The 20478-nt window shown below is 45.5% G+C and overlaps 1 protein-coding gene across 3 annotated transcripts in view; it reads left to right on the forward strand.

Annotated features, from left to right (window-relative positions):
• EPHB1 (EPH receptor B1) overlaps positions 1 to 20478 on the forward strand; it is a 395735-nt gene that overhangs the window by 241235 nt on the left and 134022 nt on the right. For all 3 annotated transcript variants that reach the window (XM_077130187.1, XM_077130185.1, XM_077130186.1), the window contains one exon: positions 7036 to 7191. In XM_077130187.1, the coding sequence (XP_076986302.1) occupies positions 7036 to 7191 (156 nt within the window). The remainder of the gene's footprint in view (positions 1 to 7035; positions 7192 to 20478) is intronic.

Genomic DNA, 20478 nt, shown 5'->3' on the forward strand with positions numbered 1-20478 from the left:
CACAAAACAACCCACTCTTAACCTGCTGAGCTCAGATCCTTGGTGTCAGAGGTTGTCATCCATACATTTGTGTCCTCTGCCAACTGAAAAAATGCAGTGATTGAGATTTTCTTTGATTGCCAAAGTCAATATGCATACAACGCAAAGTACTGGGAAAGTATAGAAAAGCACAAAATAATAACCATCGGTAATGGCACCACACCCAGTTGTCATTTTAGTGAGTGTTACAGTGTTTCAAAAGTTATTTCTAAAACTGTATATATAGTATATATATATATATATGTATCTAAGGTATACATAAATATTAAACACATACATTTCCCATGACATAATTTTAATGGTTGTGTTATATCCCATTCTAAAGACGTTTCATAATTTAGTCAGTATCCTACTAGACTTTTAGGTTCTTTCCTTCCTTCCTTCCTTCCTTCCTTCCTTCCTTCCTTCCTTCCTTCCTTCCTTCCTCCCTCCCTCCCTCCCTCCCTCCCTCCCTCCCTCCCTCCCTCCTCCCTCCCTCCCTCCCTCCCTCCCTTCCTTCCTTCCTTCCTTTCTTCCTTCCTTCCTTCTTCCCTCCCTCTCTCCCTCCCTTCCTTTCCTATTATAAATAACATTATGATGATTTATCCTTGAAGATAAGTATTTTTCTACACCTGCTGGCTTTTTCTTAAGAATGAGTCTTTCGAAGTGGAATTATTGATGCAAAACCTCTGAACATTTTGCAGCTCTTAAAACACATCATCTAGGAAAGCTATAAGAATCAACATTTTATATGGGATCTCCCACTACTTCACACTGTCTGATATTAAGGGTATCTTATATTATCATTGTCATTGTTATAATAGCTTTTATCTTTTGGGTCTTATCATGGGCAGCCATCGGTGAACATTTAATTCAATTAACCACAGAATGCAAATGTGTATGTAAAGCTCATGCTAAGCACTGCAGAAAGGGAAAAACAAAGAAGATAAGACCTCCTGTCAGCCTTCAGAGAGCTTACACGCTAGTGCAGGAGTTGGACGTGCAGCTTGCATGCCTGGGAACTACTTCTCTGCTGTCGGTTTTCTCAACATACTGCAATGAGCATTAAGGGCAAGTGTGAGCTTCCAGAAAGTCCTGGATCCCAGTGGAATGCACTAGGGCTGTTCAGGGAGACTCACTTCTGGGAAAGCAAGGTCTGCCAGCGAGGGGAGACTGAAGAACCCTGGGCAAGGGGTCTCAGCTCTGCTCCTACCAGGCAGCCTCAAGCCTGGAGTTGCATAGAGTCAGGAACCCCTGGTGCCAGCCACAGGAGTGACAGTGAGGGACCCACAAGACCTGTGTGCACAGCTGTGTGCAGGATGCTGCGGGGTTCTTTTCTCCCCACGTCCCTCCTCTCCCATACGGAGGTTCTTAGCAAGAACTGTCAAGGGCAGCTTTTCTGCCTCTCCTACAGAGTGAGGGCAAAGTGTGGAGAAGACAGGGTGGTTTTAGGGGCTGTGAGCTCAGGGTAGGGACTGTCCTTCTCCCTGGCCAGGGGCCTGCGCCCTGCCTCTCTCACTATACCCTGAGAGGCAGGCAGACCTCCCTGTGCCAGCTGCTGAGCTGCACCTGCCTTGAGAAAAAAAGGCACCCGGTTCTTAAGGAGCAGATGAATATTCATGGGCATGAACCTTTGCAAACTCATTTGGGGAAAAAAAATTAGATCAGGAGAAGTAATCAGATTATTAAAAAGAAGGACCAAGGACAGGCGGTGGCGGTAGAGGGAAGAGCCACATTTAAAATGCAAGGAGAGATTTCCTTCCACCGAGCGGCTCTGACCCCCTGGACCGTGCACAGGAATAGTTAAGCTCTCCCACATTTCTGCTGCATAAAAATGTTTTTCGAGGCCCCAGTCAAAGGGGAGGGGTAGAGGCAATATGTGCCTTCCACATACTCAAATTATAAAATAATGTTTTGAGGTTTTCATTTTATCTTCCTTCGATATCAAGAAAAATTGTGAGCGCCAAAGAGGCTCTGGTGAGTGCTGAGTGACAGGTTAAAGGGCTCCAATAAAGATTAGATGGTCCACTATCTCCTGAGGAAATTGCATAAAAGTGGTTATTCCCTCTTGCTTCTATTAATTTCCTCTTCCTGGCTGCTTGGAAATGCTTCATAACCCGATGCTGCAGATGGGAACGAGAGGCGCTTTCCATTATCTCAATCACTGCACTGTTTATGAGACACTTAATCTGTTTCTTTATAAAGTAATAGTACTGTAGGTGATGGATTTAGTGTCACTGGGAGTCTGCGTGCGGGGACGGGAGGGAAGGGGGCCTTCTCGACGGCATTGTACGCACCAGGTAATTTGTTATATCGTTGGGGCTCGGAGAAGTTGGGTGGATGTTTCAAGGTGACCTTCTAGATATCAGCTAGAGGTAACCCGTACCAGCCCCTTGCTGCCTGAAGCGGAAGAGAAATGAGTGTTTTGCCTAGAGAGTAGAAATCATATACATCTCGTCCCCTCTGCCGAAGTTGGGGTAGTGGTGAGGTGGGTACAGAGCTTCCCAAAAAGCACAGAGGATGGGTGGATCTTCAGAAGGCTAGGTTCTCCATCTGAACTGGGATCCCTCGTGCTGGGGAAAGAAAACTCCCCTTTCTTAAAGAAGCAAAGTAATCATGGGCCGCACTGGTGTCATAAATGACCCTCCAATTTTATGGATGTCCCACTGACAAAGGTCTTGTGTGAAGATGCAGCAAGGAACTGGGCTCTTCTCTCCCCACCACCTCCTCCCAAAGTGATGAAACGCCCTCTGGCTAAGAGGCTGAGCTGGGCGCTTTCTGCACTGTTTTTCCTTCTTCCTTCTCTGTTCTTCCACCTCTTCTTCCCTTCTGGCTTCGTCTCCACGCCCACCCCATCCGCAGCCCCTTCTGAATCTCACCTCCTTGTCGCCACAAGCAAGCGTTTCTTATGATGCTCATCTCAGAACGGAGCCCCAAATGACGCACGTCCCGGCGGGTTGGATCAGCTGCTCTCTCCTCCCGGAGCGCAGGCGCCTGGCACAGATGGCGCCCTACCGGGACCGCGCTCAGCTGGCTGCCGCCTCCTCCAGGCGGGAAGCTTCCCAAAGCATGCCGCCCTGTCTGCTCTCTACTCTCCTTCTCTAGTCTGGTGGATCCTCGGTCGCCATATGCTGAATATTACTTTGGTAATAGTTCTGACCTTAGTTCTGCATCAAGAGAAAGGCAAACCTAAGGTTTTGAGGTGCTATTAATGCAAAGAATTGTGTTATCCACCTCAAAATGGCTTGGCAGTGCTTGCATGGGATTGGTTAGACACTCACAGCATTTAATCAAGTTTGGTTTTTTTTTTGAAATTGTAGAGCTTTAAGGCAGGGTATGCAGTCTCCAGTTTGCCTGAGCCCCTACCCCCACTCCAATCTCTAAAGGTTACTCCTAGCTGATTTATGCCCGCAGTTAACCTACCTGGCCAAAGCCACATGCGTTTGCTTCCCTTACCTCAAATATTGTTTGTCAGAATCTACCCAGAAGCATCAATTAGCACCTGTAATTAAAGCTGCTTTTTCTCAAGGGACAGCACTAGAGTAAATAAATAATAGTCTCTTATTCATTTTTCTATGTTGAATTTCTGGTAAAATCATAATGTTGATTCCCTCTATTTATTTTTACTGCAGTGGTGTCTGGTACAAGATGAGTTAAAATAGCTTAGTGGGCTAGCCTGGCTCTTTACCCATTATTTAGAGCTTTAACTCTGAGAAGATTCAGCACAAGGATGGTTGCAAGTTACTAGAAGTTTAACGAATGGACTTAGGGATGTGACTGCTTTACAAATCAGGGAGTGCCTAGACATAGATTTTAGTAAAATATGAATTTAAGAAACCTGAATATTGAGGAGATTCACCCATTTCATAATTATAGGAAAAAATGTTTCACGGATACAGTGATTTACTCATTGAACGTTCAGAAACAATCTATGCAGAAACCCATTCTTCCATTTTGGTTCCAGGGTTTATTTGCTGGCTTTGTGAAATTATACTCTGACCCTAAGTTCCAAACTTTGACTCCGAATCCCAAAAGGCCATGCAAAGATGTGTTTTACCAAAGGGAATGGGTAAGTTGGGATGGAGAGGAATTTGCATTTATTTAGCACATATTAATGCCAGGTATATTTTCATACTTGCTTTTGTTCAATTCTAACAGCCCTGTGAGAGTTGAGAATTGTTTCTTCTTTTCTTAGATCCTTTATAAATGTGAGCAAATTGAGGCTCTGAGGAGTTACCTAACTTGCCAGTGTTATTCCGACTAGGAGCCTGCAGAGACAGGGCTTATACCCAGGACTGCTGACCACTGCACTATGCCCACTGCTCTGGAGAGGATGGAGTTACGCTCTCTCCCAGGATGACTCTCCCCTACATTTTTAGTTGCTGTGCTCCCCAGAGTCTAGCTCAGACACATTCCCTTGCATCTCCCCCTGTTGTGGCTGCTGTACAGTCCAGAGCCCTGGGCTCTCAGAGCTGCCTTCTTCCTTCAGAAATCTCAGAGAAAAGCAATTTCCAAATCCCTCTGCCACTTGTGGCTATCACAATGATTGTTGATGCTGTTAACATATTAAATGTAAAGTGAGGAGGCTTGTAAGTGCTGGAAGAAAGTGAAAGCACCTTGTTCTTCTTAGACTGATATATTAGGAAAATTATAGTGTGACGGAGACCAAATATGGATACCTGAGAAGGTACCACTTCCCCCCTCCCCTGTTTTCTAAGAACAAAAAACAGCTTCTGGTTTGTTTGGGGCAGCACAGACGTGGAGTTTTTATGTGTTCATCAGCTCCAGAACTTACTGGGTCCCAGGAATTCTTGGTGGTTACAATGCAAAGGGCCCAAGACCTCTTCCAGGACACAGGAAGGGCTGTGAAAGGGAAGAGGGAGCAAGCAGAAAGAAATAGAGGGAAAAAGCCTACTGAATGGGCTTGAAAAAATAGATTAGGAAGCCAGCTTCTAGCATGCTTTCAGTGTGCCGTTCAAAATCTTCTCCTTTGGTGTTTTATTGTTGAGTCTGTAGTAAAGATTGAAATTGCTTTTTTCTTCCACAGAGAAGTTTTATGTGGGTTACGATGGAAATCTTTAGGAACCTTATTGAATCACCTAGGCAGCATCTATTCCAGTGTGTTCCATCGGACGTTAGCTTCAGAGGATGCTCTACAAAGTAGAGTTTCTTGATTATCTATTTTGAGAAAACAAAATTCCTTTTTGGGAAGTTCTGAGAAATTTTATAATCACAAGATCCTGTGTTCCTTTTTTGGAAGTTCAGATCAATTTTGCAATTAAGAAAGGGATTACTTTTTAAATCCATGCTTTGAAACTATGTTTGGCAATAGAACCCTTTTGTAAGTAACAGGTATTAACAACCCAAAGAACCTAGGCTCCAGGGAACACATTCGGGCTATGCCAATCCAGAACCTTCCATTCCATTGCCTCCCGTCCAAAATGAGGCCCCACCCGAGTACTTCCAGAGTAACTGAAACCCCACTGTAAGTGAGAAATGGAGCTAGAAAAACTTTCATAGCATAGGAAACAGTTCTTTCCTCTTATCTTGGCACAAAAACTGTGGATTTTTCAAACAGTTTACATACATATCATCACTAACTTTTCTCCCACTGGTTGACCCTGGGCAACTTTTTAACCTCTTTGTCCCAATTCCTCATTAGCAAAATGGAGATAATAATAGCTACCCCACAGAGTAATGCATGTAAAGCGCTTAACATGTTAACAGATGGTGGCTGCTGTTATATTAAAAAATATTCTCCACTTTCCAAGAGGGAACAATATATTTGGGAAGATGAGCTTTATATAAGTAGGAGGAATTATAAAGTTACTTCCATTACAGCAACAAACATACTGTATTTTAATTTTTCAGCTACACGGTTCACCAGCTTCTTGAAGGCAGGTCCTGTTCTCTAAATTCCCTGGGTCAGGTTCTCAGGAGATAGACGATAAATGTTTGTTGAATGAATTGGTGAGGTGTGTAATAAAGCCAAACTAGACAACCAGGTAGTAAGTTTTACCCAGTCTCAAAGGAGGAGGAGACAGATCAGGAAGAGTCAGGGAAAGAGAGGGTGGGGAAGAAACTCAGGGAAGTAAGACAGGCAAGAACAATCATTGGAGGGATCAGTGAAGAGGAAACCAGATATCTGGAGTTGGGAGACTCCATAGATGAAGCATGGTGAGAATCCAAGGGATATCCTGGAGTTCGAGTTTGCAGAGCTTAGACCTTCACAGGAAATTAGAAGGTGCCCCATGTCTGAGGATAACTACAGGTTGGCATTGGGCTGTAGCAGGCATTCCCAGCCTTCCTCACTGCCATGTGTGTGATGGATGACATCAAGTGTGTGGCATATTCCCTGGTGCACTACATGCAATAACATAATTTTCTTCCCCCAACCCCCAAGCATATTGAAATGCAATTAAGGAGAATGATTTATTAAGGTGGTAACCTTGAAATCACTTTAATTTCTTTTTAAAGAATCACTCATGAATTTCAGTCCTTTATTGTCATTCATAACAAATTCTTATTAACACATCTCAAAGTGTCCCTCATGTGCGTTGCAACATGGCATGTAAGAACTATGAGACTGGTCCATTGTCAACTGGGGCTCCATTCTGTCTGAGAACAGAAGGTGAGATTCCTTCAGTGAGTGGCTTAGGGGAAGGCCCTGGCTGTTAACCAGGTGAAAGGGGGAGGGAGTAACCATTTATATAGCACTTATTTCCCAGACACTGAGCTATACATTAGATTCATTTTCTCAATTAAATCTTTTGACACACCTGAAAGGGATGAATCATTAGAGAGGCCACTGTTACCAGGAAGGTATATTTCACTAAGGATGTTTCAAATATTGAAAGTGTTGAAATAGGGGTATACTCAATCTGAGATGCTCATCGGGGCAAGGGGCCATCTTGATGTCCTTTTTAGGGGGCCAGAGTCTTTCATTTTCCAGTTGCAGGGAAGGGCCTCTGGAGGCCTTTCTTGCATTAATTCTCAGACGGTCTCTTTGTGTTTCAGCCTGTCCTGCAGGGATGTTCAAGGCCAGCCAAGAAGCTGAGGGCTGCTCCCACTGTCCCTCCAACAGCCGCTCCCCCTCGGAGGCATCTCCCATCTGCACCTGCCGGACCGGCTATTACCGAGCAGACTTTGACCCCCCAGAAGTGGCATGCACCAGTAAGTGCTGAGGCTCTGGGCTGGGGTGTTTGTCTAAGGCAGTGCAAAGTGGTGGAGTGAGAAAAAGAAGGCGTCTCCTGGGTAGATTGCAAAGCAGACGCTCTGGCTGTGGTGCTGAAATGGACAGCTCCCACAGTGGGGAGCTAGGCACTTCTTTCTGCTCAGTAGCACACAGTCATGGTACCATTCTTTCTAACCCCTTCCTCCCAGATTGGGTGGGTGGGGGGGCTTCCTCTCACCCATGTAGGGGAAATTTTTCCCACCAGAGGATAAGAGATGCCAACTTTGAAAGTTCTCTTTGAGTGCAAAGTCAAGATTCACTAGAAGATTGCAACAACTAGTAACTCTACCAGTCTCTGCTTTCAAGAAGCCCTCCCTCGTCCCTACAACTGAATATCTCTTCTGCAACCAGGCTTCCCTTAGACTGCTCATCTATTTATTACTTATCCAGGTATTCTATATTTGCCACATCTCTTACCAAATTGGGGGTCCTTGTGTGTCAGGACCATATCATCATCTCATGTCTCTTCCAATATGATATAGTACCTGTTCTCCTACCAAATTACAAGACCAGAGGCCTGGCCACAGGGTGTATCTGTAAGGCAAAAATTCTAGGGACGGGATATAACCCATAAGCTATATCACCTACAAATTTCAGCTAGAGAAGGAAGGGCAATCATCCTGCCAAAAGCGGGAGAGCCCTGTTTCCACTCTCTGGATAGGAACAGGAGGTAGAAAGACTTCCCAACCAGTCTTCTCTCCCATAATAATGGGGAGACAGGAAACAATATTCTCCCCACAAAGCACTTTAGAGGACTTCTTCCTGCTCCCCTAAAAGTTGCAACCCTGTAATATGCTCTCTCTCTTCAATACTCCCATTGTATTTGGGGGTTGATGCACCAAAGTTAGCTTCTAATTAAGCTATAATATATTCTGGATTGGATGCTGCTACCTGGCTACCTGTGAGCAGGGACTTTCCTTTATTCTTCCTTGGGCCAAATCCCTTCCTCCACCCTCTCCCCACCCACAGCACAGAAGCATGCAAGGTGAGTGCTTCATGCACACTTGCAGTTTGATCTACAGAACAAATGACTGACTCCAAGTGGAAGATTTTCTTAATGCTGGCCTTGAAGTGTATGTAGCCTTTGCTGGGTAAGAGGGGGAATGACTGTTTCTTCTAGATCAAGGTGCTGAGCTCAATCGATGCTTATAGATTTGGACTGAGGAAAAGCTCATTCTCTTGTAAACTGATTTTCCCCAGATCTTCCTCTCTGGTGGGATGATAGTAACAAAAATGACTCCATTTCTACTGACTAGAGTCCCTGTCTTTCTATAATGGCTTCTCCACTGATTTCTAAGGTCCCCTGGGGGGGGGGTATTCCACGAGCCCAAAAAGCATTATTTAATTTATTTCTTTAGAAGGCACTTAAGAATGCTGAATCACTGCTGTCTGGGTATCCACACCAAGGACCAGTCTCCATGATTACATATGCCCAGGGTCTCAGCTTCCCTCCTGAAAACATCCCATTCCTCTCCTTCTGTGAGCCCTATCACTGGCCAGGCTCCCTCTACAGTTAAACCCATGCAAGTAGAAGTCTGGTTCTCCCAGCTTGCACTTCAGCAGGCACACCCTGTAAATTCATTAAGTTCCTGGATAGGATCCCCTAAAAAGAAGGTAGGCTAATGACCAAATGCTCAGAATGCTGATACAAAGCTCTCCTCCTTGCTACAGCACCTCTCCTGTCTATCAAGGCCATCTGATCTGAAGTGTGTGAACCAAGAGGATTGCATCCTGGGAAAATAGGGATGTCCCAAAGCCTCCAGTCTACACAGAGCAGACCCACTCTCCACTCTCCACTTTGCCTGTCCATGTCCTGAGTCCACCTTCATCAAAATCAGACCTTGGACTCCCCCGTCTTTTCTCTCCTGTTAGCTCTTGTAGTCTCACAATAATCTCTCCACCTTAATAGGAGTGGGGGTTTATGCCTGACTTGCCTATGTATATCACAACACTGGCCACACACTTTGTATAACCTTGTGCCCTACTCCTGAACTTGGAACACTAGGGTCAAGCAGGAAATTGCCAGATCAAAGTCATACTTGGCTGTGGTGGATGCCAAGTGCTCACAGATACATTGCCCAGCTTCCCGCTTTGTCCCAAGGACCAAGTGCTTGGTGAGGGGACCCAAGGGGCAGGGTTAGGGCTGCAACACAATGCTAGGCAAAACAAGTGTAAATAAGCTTATTACCTTATTGTGCCTCATTATATATTTGATTTATTGTGTACCAGGAAAGTACTGTATGAAAAAGTCAATTTGTTGGCTTTTATAATCTCATTAGGGTTTCCTTTTAAAGCATTCTAATTGGAGGTGCCATCTGTTCTCTTGAAAAGGCATTGCACATCACCACAGTAAATAATTTTTCAGATAAAAGGAGTATATCTGGAGCTGTTGAGGCAAAGCACAACCCTCCACCAAGGGGCCCGGCTGGTTCAGCATGACGAGCAGGGCGGCATGCACAGGCCGAGCCCAATCCGAGATAGGGTGACTAGGGTGGGAAGGCATTGTGTTCCCAGACTTTACAAATGCAGCCCTCCATCCCTGCAACCAGGAAGCAGTTATGGCCTGGCTGGACACTGGGGGTGTTTTAGTCTGCCAAAGCTGCCAGAATGCAACACACCAGAGATGGATTGACTTTTAGTAAAAGGGGATTTATTTAGTTAAAAACATATAGTTCTTCAGAGGAAAGGCAGCTTACTTTCATCTGAGGTTCTCTCTTACATGGGAAGACACAAGGTGATCTCTTCTGGCCTTCTCTCCAGGTTCCTGGGTTCCAATAGCTTTCCCTGGGGTGATTCCTTTCTGCATTGCTAAAGGCCTGGGCTGAGCTAGCTGTGAGTGCTGAGATGAGGTATGCTGAGCTGCTTGGGCTGTGCTGCATTGAGCTCTCTCATTTAAGCACCAGCCAATTAAATCAAACATCATTCATTCCAGCAGGCACGCCTCCTAGCTGACCGCAGATGTAATTGGAGACAGGTGAGGTTCACATGCCATTGGCTCATGACCACAGCACCAAAACTAGGCACTTTCACCTGGCCAAGTTGATACCTGAACTTAACTACCACAGAGGGTATCTAGGTGAAGAAGAAAACATCTGTCTTTCCAAACTGTGCAGGGCATGGACATCTGCAGTGCCCAGATCCTGTGGGCATGGCATCAGGGGCCACATCAGAAGCATCCAAGAGCAGAGGCCTCGCAGTCCAGAAGAGACTTGGGTTTAGCCTGTTCCGTTGTCTTTAAATCAGATTGTATCAACAGCACACTCGTTCACTGACAATATTGAAAATTTTGAGAAGAATCTGATTATCTTATGACTTCAAAATTGCCCCTTAACTAGGCCATAAAACCTATACTGCACTAAGAATTAATGCTTTTAATAAGTCCTGTTAATTCTTGGGGCCAGCACACACATATTCATTATATTTTTGTAGGGTTGAAGTATTCATTTATTCAACCTGAACGTATAGAATGCATGACCTGTTTGGGACATTTTTCTTTTAATCTAATGAGGGAGATACCTCTGAGAGGCCCCGGTAGCCCTGTATGTCCAGCCTTGTCCTTGAAAAGGTTCATGGCTTCAGTAGGGATTTGGGTGCACCCCAAGGCAGTGTCATAGGGGGCTAATGTGGGGTGTAAGTGAAGTCAGAGGAAGAAGGCACAGTGAGTTCCATATTCCGAGTTTGCAATGACATGACTGTTGCTGGTCTGTGATGGCCAAATCCCATCTTCCTTCTTTTCTCTCCTCCCCTCACACCTCTTCCTAGGCTGGGAGTGCTGGATCTGTTGCTTAAATCCCTGGCTGACTACCCTCATCCCAGCCACAGCCCAACATCTGCTCATGCCCAAGAGGAGGCATTGTGATACTTTGGGCACTGGAAGGAGGGAAGCATGGGCGGAGAAGGCTTTTGTAAGAGTTTGGATATGTGCATGAGCATGTCAAAGAGAGAGGGATAGGTGACCTAGGTCATGAATGGGATGAGGATGTGAGGGGGAGTATAGCTAGAGGTCGCAGGTGGCCCCCATCCCTCCCTGCTAATGAAATCCTCTGAATGAACCCAGAATACTTGGATGGTGAAGACTTCATTGGTGAGTTATCAAAGGACCAGTTACAACAGGGGACAGAGGGTGGGAACAAGAGGGGGTTACCAAGGTTGTGGACCTTTGGACTTCCGGTGCTTCAGCTGGACAAGCTGCTGCCTTCCTCCTCCTCTGTCTCCCCGGGGTCTGCCTAAAGGCTCCCTGGGGAGTAATGAGAGCCCCAGACTATCCCAATCTTGGATGGGTTCTGGGGAAGCTTATATAATCAACAGTCGCATATAGCAATCAGAAAACAGACCTTGACACTTCATAGACGAAAGCTTGAATCCTGACTCTGCCTCTCCTCTGTGATCATGTTACTTCCTTTCCTGAGGCTAGAATGGATATGATATTAATTCCTGAGTTGTTAGGAAGATTGAGTGAAATAGTGTTAGAGCATCTTTGGCATAGCGCCTGGTTCATAGTCAACTCTCAATCAATGCTAGAACTTGTTGTGGTTACATTCCTGGAAAGCATGAAGATTGCAGCAGATAACAAAGTTTCTGGCATGATAGGATGTGAGGGATCTGAACCTGAAAGTGACATCCTCAGGGAGAGTCCAGGTTTGACACAGTAGAATCCTCGTGTGGTCCCAAACCACACTGTCACCTTGGCCTGAGGATCCAGTTGAAAACAAGTGAGAAAGGGGCCACCCCTGAGACCAGGTGTGCTGGGGAAGGAAGGAGGGAGGTGCAGATCAAGGCTCCAAGCACCCCAGCTTCTGCCAAGCCTTCTCTTCCTGGAGGCAGCAGGGGAGCTGGGCAGAGTGGGGGCCGGCAAGGTTTGCCCTCAGTTCTCAGGGAGCAGAGGCTCACTGGGTACTCAGAGTCAAATGCACATCTTTCCACAGGAGGGTCTGATGGCCAGGGATGTGTGACCAGCTCAGCCAGAGCGAGGGAGCTGCTGGGAGCATGGGGGAAGTGTCCAGCAATGTGAAACCAAGCATCTCCACACAGGTCTTTGGTTTTGAGTAATTTCTAGTTTACTGGGGATGGACTGGAAAGAAGGATTTTATGAAGCAGGCGAAAATAGACAATTATACCTTATAAAATTGCTGTCTGTGAAAAACTATGCGGAAGGACCCTTTTGAAAATAATTACCTGGTTACATTTCTGACCACAAAACCCTTTTCTGCCACCCACAGGGGAGAAACTTTGATGGATCACAGAGACAAGCTAGTGTTGTCTTCTTTCTTTTTATTTCTTCTTCAAATGCAATGGGTTTCTCTCAGCTGTCTTGATTGTAGAAGTAGAATCAGGAAAAGGCTTCAGAGGTCATTGTCTTGTCCGTTGAACCTGCCGCCCATCCTCTCAGATGAGGAGGAATCAGTGCCAGCCAATTCTTTGGGGTCCCCACAGGACTTCCCTCCCACTTCCCTCCTGAGTCGCACAGGAAGACAGGGACGCTGGGAACCAAGAACTCCTTTGGGTGAGGATCCTGATGGTCTGACCTGGGCACGTTCCTTATCCTTACCTCTTTGAACTTGAATTTCGTCATTGGCAAAATTGATTAGAATGGAGCTGAAATGATGAGGTTGTGAAAATTAAATGACAGAACTGAAACAAAGGCCCAGAATGAAAACGCAGGTCATTCTGACCCCAATGCCTTAACCTCACACATAGGGACAACTAAAATGCCGTGGCTGCTGGGATGACCCTTTGGATTGTAGTGGTAATAATAGCGATTTGCTATTATTCTCAGTCTTGACTCTACCTCCAACAGAAAAGGAAAGGATCTGTTGTTCCCTCTGCCACCTCTGCATCCTCTGGGTTCTTTCGTTTAAGCTCATGAACCATCCCTTAAGGTGCTGGCAGCTGCTTCCCTCTTCGTCTCCCTCCCCCACTGTGTACCGGGAGTCTGCCCCTTGCATGGACTCCCCAAGAGTGTGGCATTCCCTGTGCCCAGGCACTGGTCTTTACAGGCAGGCTGGGTGGAATGGAGATGAGGGGAGCAGGGCTGGAGTGTGGAAAAGGACGTGGGGTTGATAGGAACAGAAGGGGGTCCTCTGCCAGGTGTCCCCTGCAGCCAGGTCTCATGGCCTTCGGGGCACTATGGAAAGTCTGTAAGGAACATCAGCTCATACACGTCTCCCATCAGTCTCCGACATGGGCGCTGATGGGCCCCACTTGACAACGTTGCCAGTGATGGTCTCCTTAACAAATGGTCTTTAAGTGTGGCCCCCTGACGAGCTGCCTCAATGCCAGTGGGAACTTGTTAGAAATGTAAATTTCAGCCCTTCCCTAACCCTACTGCAGGAGAACCTTTGGGGCGGAAGCCCAGCCTCTGGTTTTTAACGAGCCCTCCAGGTGATTATGAGGTGCATTAACATTAGAGAACCATTGCTTGAGAATTCGATTGTCTCTGTCTTCTGCTTTATGACTCCTGGGGAGACAGTGCATTGAGTGAGTTCCTGCAGATGGGAACCACAGAGCCTGCCCCTCCCTATCAGTGCCCTGTGTGCCAGGCTAGAGAGAGAAGGAGAAAGAGACAGCAGACAGAGACAGAAAGAAGACAGAGAGACAGAGGGAGACAGAGAGGAAGAGGACGCATATGGGTGTGTTGACTGTGACTGTCGGTTGGTGCAGGAATGAAAAGGAGGAGCAGTGAAGTGTGGGTGTGACTGTGGGCATATGCATCTGTGTTTAGTGGAGTGGTTCCAGGGAGGGTCTCATTAGTTCTCAGGACAGCCCCCACCTGCTCTGACTCAGTTTCCATCTCATCCTCACTCTCGGGCAGTCAACAGTGTGAAAGCCTCTAATATACAGCATTAGCGAGACTGGGATCAGAGATGGCGAAGGGGGAAAACAGGAGATCTGGGAGCATGCCTTGGCTCAGGGTGGGCTAAGGGAGAAACTGAGGCTGAGGCAACCTCAAGGTGACCCATGGGGGCCTGAACTCAGATGGAGGGTCCAGTGGGCAGGGGATTTACATGGATGGGGGGCCTCACTGCTTGGCTAGTACCCCCCACCCACCTAGCAGGAATTCAGACCAAGGGGAAATCTTGGGGGCTGCCCCTGCAGACGCAACACAGACCCCCACTTCACCCAGGAATCCAGTGTGTTAAATCAGGGACTACTTCTTAAATGCATAACTGTACTTAAATACTTTCCAAAAGTGCTTTACCTCTGTTAATCTAGAAATTGCAACCTATGAAAAGAGCGCTTCTCTACTCAAGGTGAGCTTTACCCATTGCTGACGAAGGCATTGGTAGTGATGCATTTGCGGGTCCCTTCTATAGGTACAAGCAAGGGCTTCTTGATTCTACCTTGATAGGGGATCCTGGCTGCACATAAATAAGCATATCGTTTACGGTTTGGAGGGCGAGGTAGTCTGTTGTGAAATTCCGACTGGAATCAACTGGAGCCACAGGGCAAGCTGTTTCATGGAAGGCCTGGCTTGGGACTCACGCTCTGTGTCTCCTGGTGGATGGTTCATACACCTGGGCGCAGTGGAGGAAGTGTGACTGCAAGCTGAAGGCTATTTATACCTGTCACTGCTGTTTCAGGAAGGGTCGGCCTTGCCTGTGTCAATGCACTTTCACACTTGTATAATCTACAATTTATTTTCACAGTTGTTTGACCCAAGTGTATCCAGCCCTTAGAAGGAATTGCCTGGCTCTAAGTTTCAAGCTCATAGGCGCCACCCAGGCTGATGTTTCTGCATCAGCATCTGTCCTAACAGCATTTGGAGTCACAGATTGTTATTAACCCAAGCAGCCTTCCAGGTCCCGCCGCCCGAACTCCTCCCCAGGGTCACCATTCTCTCTCCAGCAGCCGGAGAGGCGGCCATTCCAATTCTCTTTTTCTGAACATCTGTGATGACCGACAATGCATGTATTTTGCAGGGCAGCTTATGCCACTGCTGGGCAGCCAGCATCCATCACCGTAAGAGTGACCTTCAGGGGTTGGGTTGGGTGCTGCCTCCCCCCACCCCCCCCTTATCGGTCCATTGAGGACCAATTGAGGTCCAAGGCACCATTGAGGAAGCCCATGGCTTCCAGTGTTGGAGGACAACTTTCCCATCCTTCCTCAGTCAACTGCTTTAGACAAAACATCTGTTATTTCATCAGTCCCCAAACTATGTGATTTCCTGACCCGTCACTGGCCTGGCTGGGTTTTTTGGAATCCCCTCTCATTTGCCAGTAAAACTCTTAAGCGGAATGAAATGCATGGCCCTCACCCTTTGCAGGGTTCAGTGGAGAAGCGATAGATTTTCTCTTGTGGTTTGGGAGCGTGCTGTTTGTTCCCCTTGCTTCCAGATCTGGCCACTGCGGGCTCAATGAAGACTTGTCGGCTACTAGCCATCTAGTGTTAATGTTATTGTTTGTCCCTTCAAGAAAAACTATCCATTCTGGGGGTCCCCCAATCTGTACTTGTAAATGTAGATTCAGAGGTTTTGCCTTGTGGATTTAGGGACAGTGCTCTTTCATGTATAAAACATTTTGAATACTGATTTTGTTTGTCTTTCAAAGGAGCAGAGTTAGCATAATTGCTAAGAGCATGGGCTCTGGGTTCAAGTCCCACTCTGCCACTTGCCCACTGTGTAACGTGGGGCAAGTGACATGGCTTCTCTGTGTCTCAATCTCCTCATCCATAAAATGGGGCTAATACTGGTGTTTATCTCACCGAGTTGTCATGGTTATTAAATGAAATGATGCTATGTAGAACAATGCTTGGTACACAGGAAGCGTACAATGAAAGTAAACTTATTTTATTACCCTTATCAGAATTTCCTACCCTATTGGCATTACAATTAGACAACATTTCTTCCTTTTGTAATAGTATTTCAAGAGAGATGTTTTCAGCTGCCCTTGTTGAAATCCATGTATATTTTACTTATATCACACTTTTTCTCTGCAGGTTAATAAACTTTTAAGAAAAAAAAACAGTGTCAGTTGACCAGACTTGTACTTAAAGAAGGCATGCTGGTTCTTGTCACTCTTTCCTTAAGGTCTAAAAGGCACTGATTTAACTGTGAAGTTCCAGAAGTAGGAGGGGATGAGGTAAACCTTATTAATTTAATATTCCCATCCCTACTTGGAAGATCAGAACAGAGATGCCCAGTGTATGACTTTGAGACCCTGTCTTGTCGTGAATTGTCTGAGGCAATGACTCTGGTGTCAGATTTGCAGGTTCTCATCCCAGGCCATGCTGACTGCTCTGGCCTGGATGCTGGAACTTGATGGCAGCTGCAGCTAAGGCCTCTTCAGTCTGCCCCTGCTCGAATCTTCCTCCTCAAAGGAGAAGACACAATGGGAAAGAAGTTGCTCTGTTCCATCTGCCAGCAAGGATGCTTTGTTTTGCACCCTGTGAATATTCCGCTATGGTTAGAGCTGGATCAAGTACCATGGTGTCTCCTGTTCACTAGACTGGAAGCTCTTTGACATTCTAATCTGATTTATTTTCAGCCCTTCCATGACCTCACATAGTAGATGCCCAACACAGTCAATTGTAAAGATCCCTGCCTTTGGGATTGTGCAGACTGGGGTTGAGTTAGCTCCACCCTCCCTCACAGTGTGATCATGTGTAGGATACCTAACCTCTCTGAACCTCGGTATCTTTTCTATAAAATGAGAATATTGTTTATTTTAGTGCCGATTGTAAGGATGTATGTAAAATATCTAACGCAGTGTCAGGCATATAGTAAGGGCTCAATAAAATGTTGTCTTTGTTGTGGTTGTTGAATAGGATTTAAGAGGTGAGTCTTGAGTCCTAGTTAAGTTGTAGGATCCAAAATAAGAAAACAACAAACTAGAGGGAAAATGGGCTTTTTTCAATGATCCTGGAGAGCCATCCAAGGTTGGCTACGTTCTGATGTCGTCACTCCCCCATCTCCACCCCATCACAATGTGTTTTTCATATCTATGTATAGTCTGTGAGTTCTCACAGATGGTTCCCAGATGCCCTCCTAATTTCTCTACTCTTCTCTCTCCCATCAGTGTTAACACCAGATATTGATCCAATTCTAATAGTCGGAGACCAAGTCCAACTCCTATTTTAGGGTCTAAGATGTAGCTCACTCCTAACCTCCAGTCAGCATCCTCTTTGTGTCAGTCAGACCTGGAACTGCTTCCGACACTGATGACTGATCATTGACTCTCTCCAAAAGTCAGTTCAGAACCTTCCTTGAACCCCATTCCACTGGGTGGATCCCTGGACTGCACAACACTTTTCATCAGTATTCTTCTCAAAGTCTGTCCCCATATCTAAACTTGCAGTTTTGACAATTTCCTAGAACAGAGACTGCTTCCTGATTTTCCTTAAAGGACTCTTCACCCTTTTTCATTCCCTATGTTTGATGCCCTAGCTGTCATATTGGAAACCTGGTATCAGCCAAACTTTACCCAAACCAAGAATAAGATCTTTCAAATTACCTAATTTGGTAGAGTATGCAGATGCTGCATTGAAGCTAAAACTGAATCCCAAAAACATCACTATGGGTTTACTTGGGTGTGACACATCCCAGAGATCCAGATAACTTTCACTCTCGTTAGAGATTTAGAGGAAGCCACTTCCGATTTGATATATGACTGAATTCTGAATGCCATCCAAAGAGAGCAGTGGCTTCATGAGCAAATAGTGATTTCCCCATAGCTAATAGTGTGCAAATATGTGCTGGTAATGCCTGTTAAGAGGGTTTTGGAATCATGTGCGAAGTAGGATGAAGTAGACAGAAATGGGTCCTCTGGTCAGTTTGTGTTCTCTGAATTATGCATGGTAGGGGACCAGGAAGCCACAGGTATTTTATAGTGATTTATTTTGAAGCTCTGTGTCTGGTCTTCTGAGAAGCTTTCCACACAACTGGCTGGAAAGTACCAAAGCTGAGCCAGACACCTGAGAACTGTTATGATATGGGGTTGACTAGGAATTTAAAGGCTGGATTTCCCAATGTATAAGCCATCATGGATGGTGTTGAAGAGAAAGGGCAAGCTGCTTCTGAAGTCAGCCAGCAGAAGAGCCAGGATCCACTCCAGCTTGTGTCAGAGACCAGCCACCTCCCTCAAATCACAAGTGCTCTGCCTTGGAAGCCACATCAAGAAGGATGGTTTGTCTCACAGAGGCTAAAGGGTAGAGAGTCAGAGGCCAATTGAGCACACACAGACACCTCCCCATTAAGTAGATGCACAGTTGGGGCGATGGTAGCAATGAGGTGTTGACCCCTCCATGACTGTGGGCTTAGAATTGCAGGAGATGTACAAGCTGGCTTTTTTTTAGCAGCTCTCTGGTGTACCTCTGCTCACCTTGGAAGTGACAATAAAGGATGCTCCATGGAGCAATCTGGAGTGAGACCTGAATAGCAGCTGTGTATTGAAATGAAAGTTGGTGCAGTTTGGCTCTACTGGGCTGGGTGTGCACAGAAGGTGGGTGGCTGTGAGGGTCCAACAATGGGAAGCCCTGGTCACCACCAAATGCAGCCAGTGCTGAATGAGCAGAAATGGAAAGCTACTCGGTCCCCACAAAGAGGATGCTATCTGCCAGCCAGCAAAGGGGAGCTGTGTGCATAGTAAGTTCACTCTCCCTGTGAGTAAGGGTAGGCTTCTCCCCACATCCAGGGAAGGGACCTGTCAGGTATCTGTGCTGAGGTTAGCCATGCCCATGCCTGTGCCTCTCTATGCAGGACAGACCATGAACCACTACATTCACAAGAGGGCCTCGGCTGAGTAAACCATCACCATGCTGCATGCCTTGATATTCCATCACACCTGCAACATATGACTGATTCAGGAACAAAAAGTAATAGTCCTAACAATAACAACTAACATTTGTTATGGTCTTACCACATATTAGGTATTGTGCTAAGTCCCTGACATGGATTTTCTCAACTAGTGTTATATTGATCGATACTACTTACTATCCTATAAATTAGGGAGGGCTAAGTGACTTTCCTAAACTCACATTAGTGAGTGCCCGAGCCCAGATTTCCACTCAGGCCTGATGGGTTAAGAAAAGGCAGCTGCCTCTGAAGTGGCCTGCTCCTAAACAAAGTGGAGGAGCCCCATGTGAGATGGTAAAGGTTTGTATTCCATGGCTAGAACTCATCACATGTTCTCTATGCAAGGTTTATGGTAAATATATCTTCTGTGAGACCAGAAAAGAGAGGATAATTGGATGGAGTGGGCACCAGCATTCCTTCTTGAGTTGTGCATTTTCCATGGGTGGGCCCTTGGGCTGACTCCAGTGTTCCATGTTATAAGCAGCACTGCCATGAACACGCTTGGACATACTTTGGGTAACATGCTTTTATTCATGGGGAAAATCCACTTAAAAATAGAATTGCTGGGCGGGGGGTGCCACGGTGTCTCAGCAGGCAGAGTTCTTGCCAGCCATGCTGGAGACCTGGGTTTGATTCCCAGTGCCTACCCATGCAAAAAAAAAATAAATATATATATATATATAGAATTGCTGGGTTACTGGGTGCAAACACACAGAAAGCTAGTTGTTATTACCAAAGTATATTCCCAAAGAACTCAACCAGTTGACAAGGCTACCAGGCATATATAAGTCTGCTTGTGCCCAATCCACTGGCCCAACTGGATAACATCTAGTTTTCAAGATTTTTTATTTTTTCCAATTTGGCTCACCTCCTACTCATTTTGATTAGTATTTACCTGTTTATAAGTGAGTGCATATGTTTCATATGTTTGTTGGCCAAGTTATTTTATTTTATGGGAATTGTCTATTCATAAGCTTTGCCTTTTTTATTTTTAAAAATTGATTTCTAAGTACTGATTAAATATATGTGATATGCTATTCTGAGCCCTCCACTTATTTTTAACCCTGTTTATGGGTAAATTTTTTGTCATATACAGATATTTAATTTTGCAAACTCAAATCTATCTTCTCTCCACCTTTGAGGATTTGTGCCTTGATTTTGTGTCTGGTTTTTATGAATGTTCTTCCCATTCAAATATATATAAACACTCTCATACTCTATTTAATTATTTTTATTGTGTTTGCATTCATCTCTTTATTCCATTTGAAATTAATTTTTGTATAGGATGTGGTATACGTATTCTTATTTTATTAAAAATAATTCCCTATCTGTTCTACCTGAATTGTCCACATTTTAGTGAAATGGCTCTTATTATATACTAAAGTCCTAGACATTTCCCTTTGATTGATTTATCTCTTCTGGTACCAGCACTAAACTG

This window comes from Tamandua tetradactyla, chromosome 15, assembly GCF_023851605.1.
Source record: "Tamandua tetradactyla isolate mTamTet1 chromosome 15, mTamTet1.pri, whole genome shotgun sequence".
Classification (NCBI taxonomy): Eukaryota; Metazoa; Chordata; class Mammalia; order Pilosa; family Myrmecophagidae; genus Tamandua; species Tamandua tetradactyla.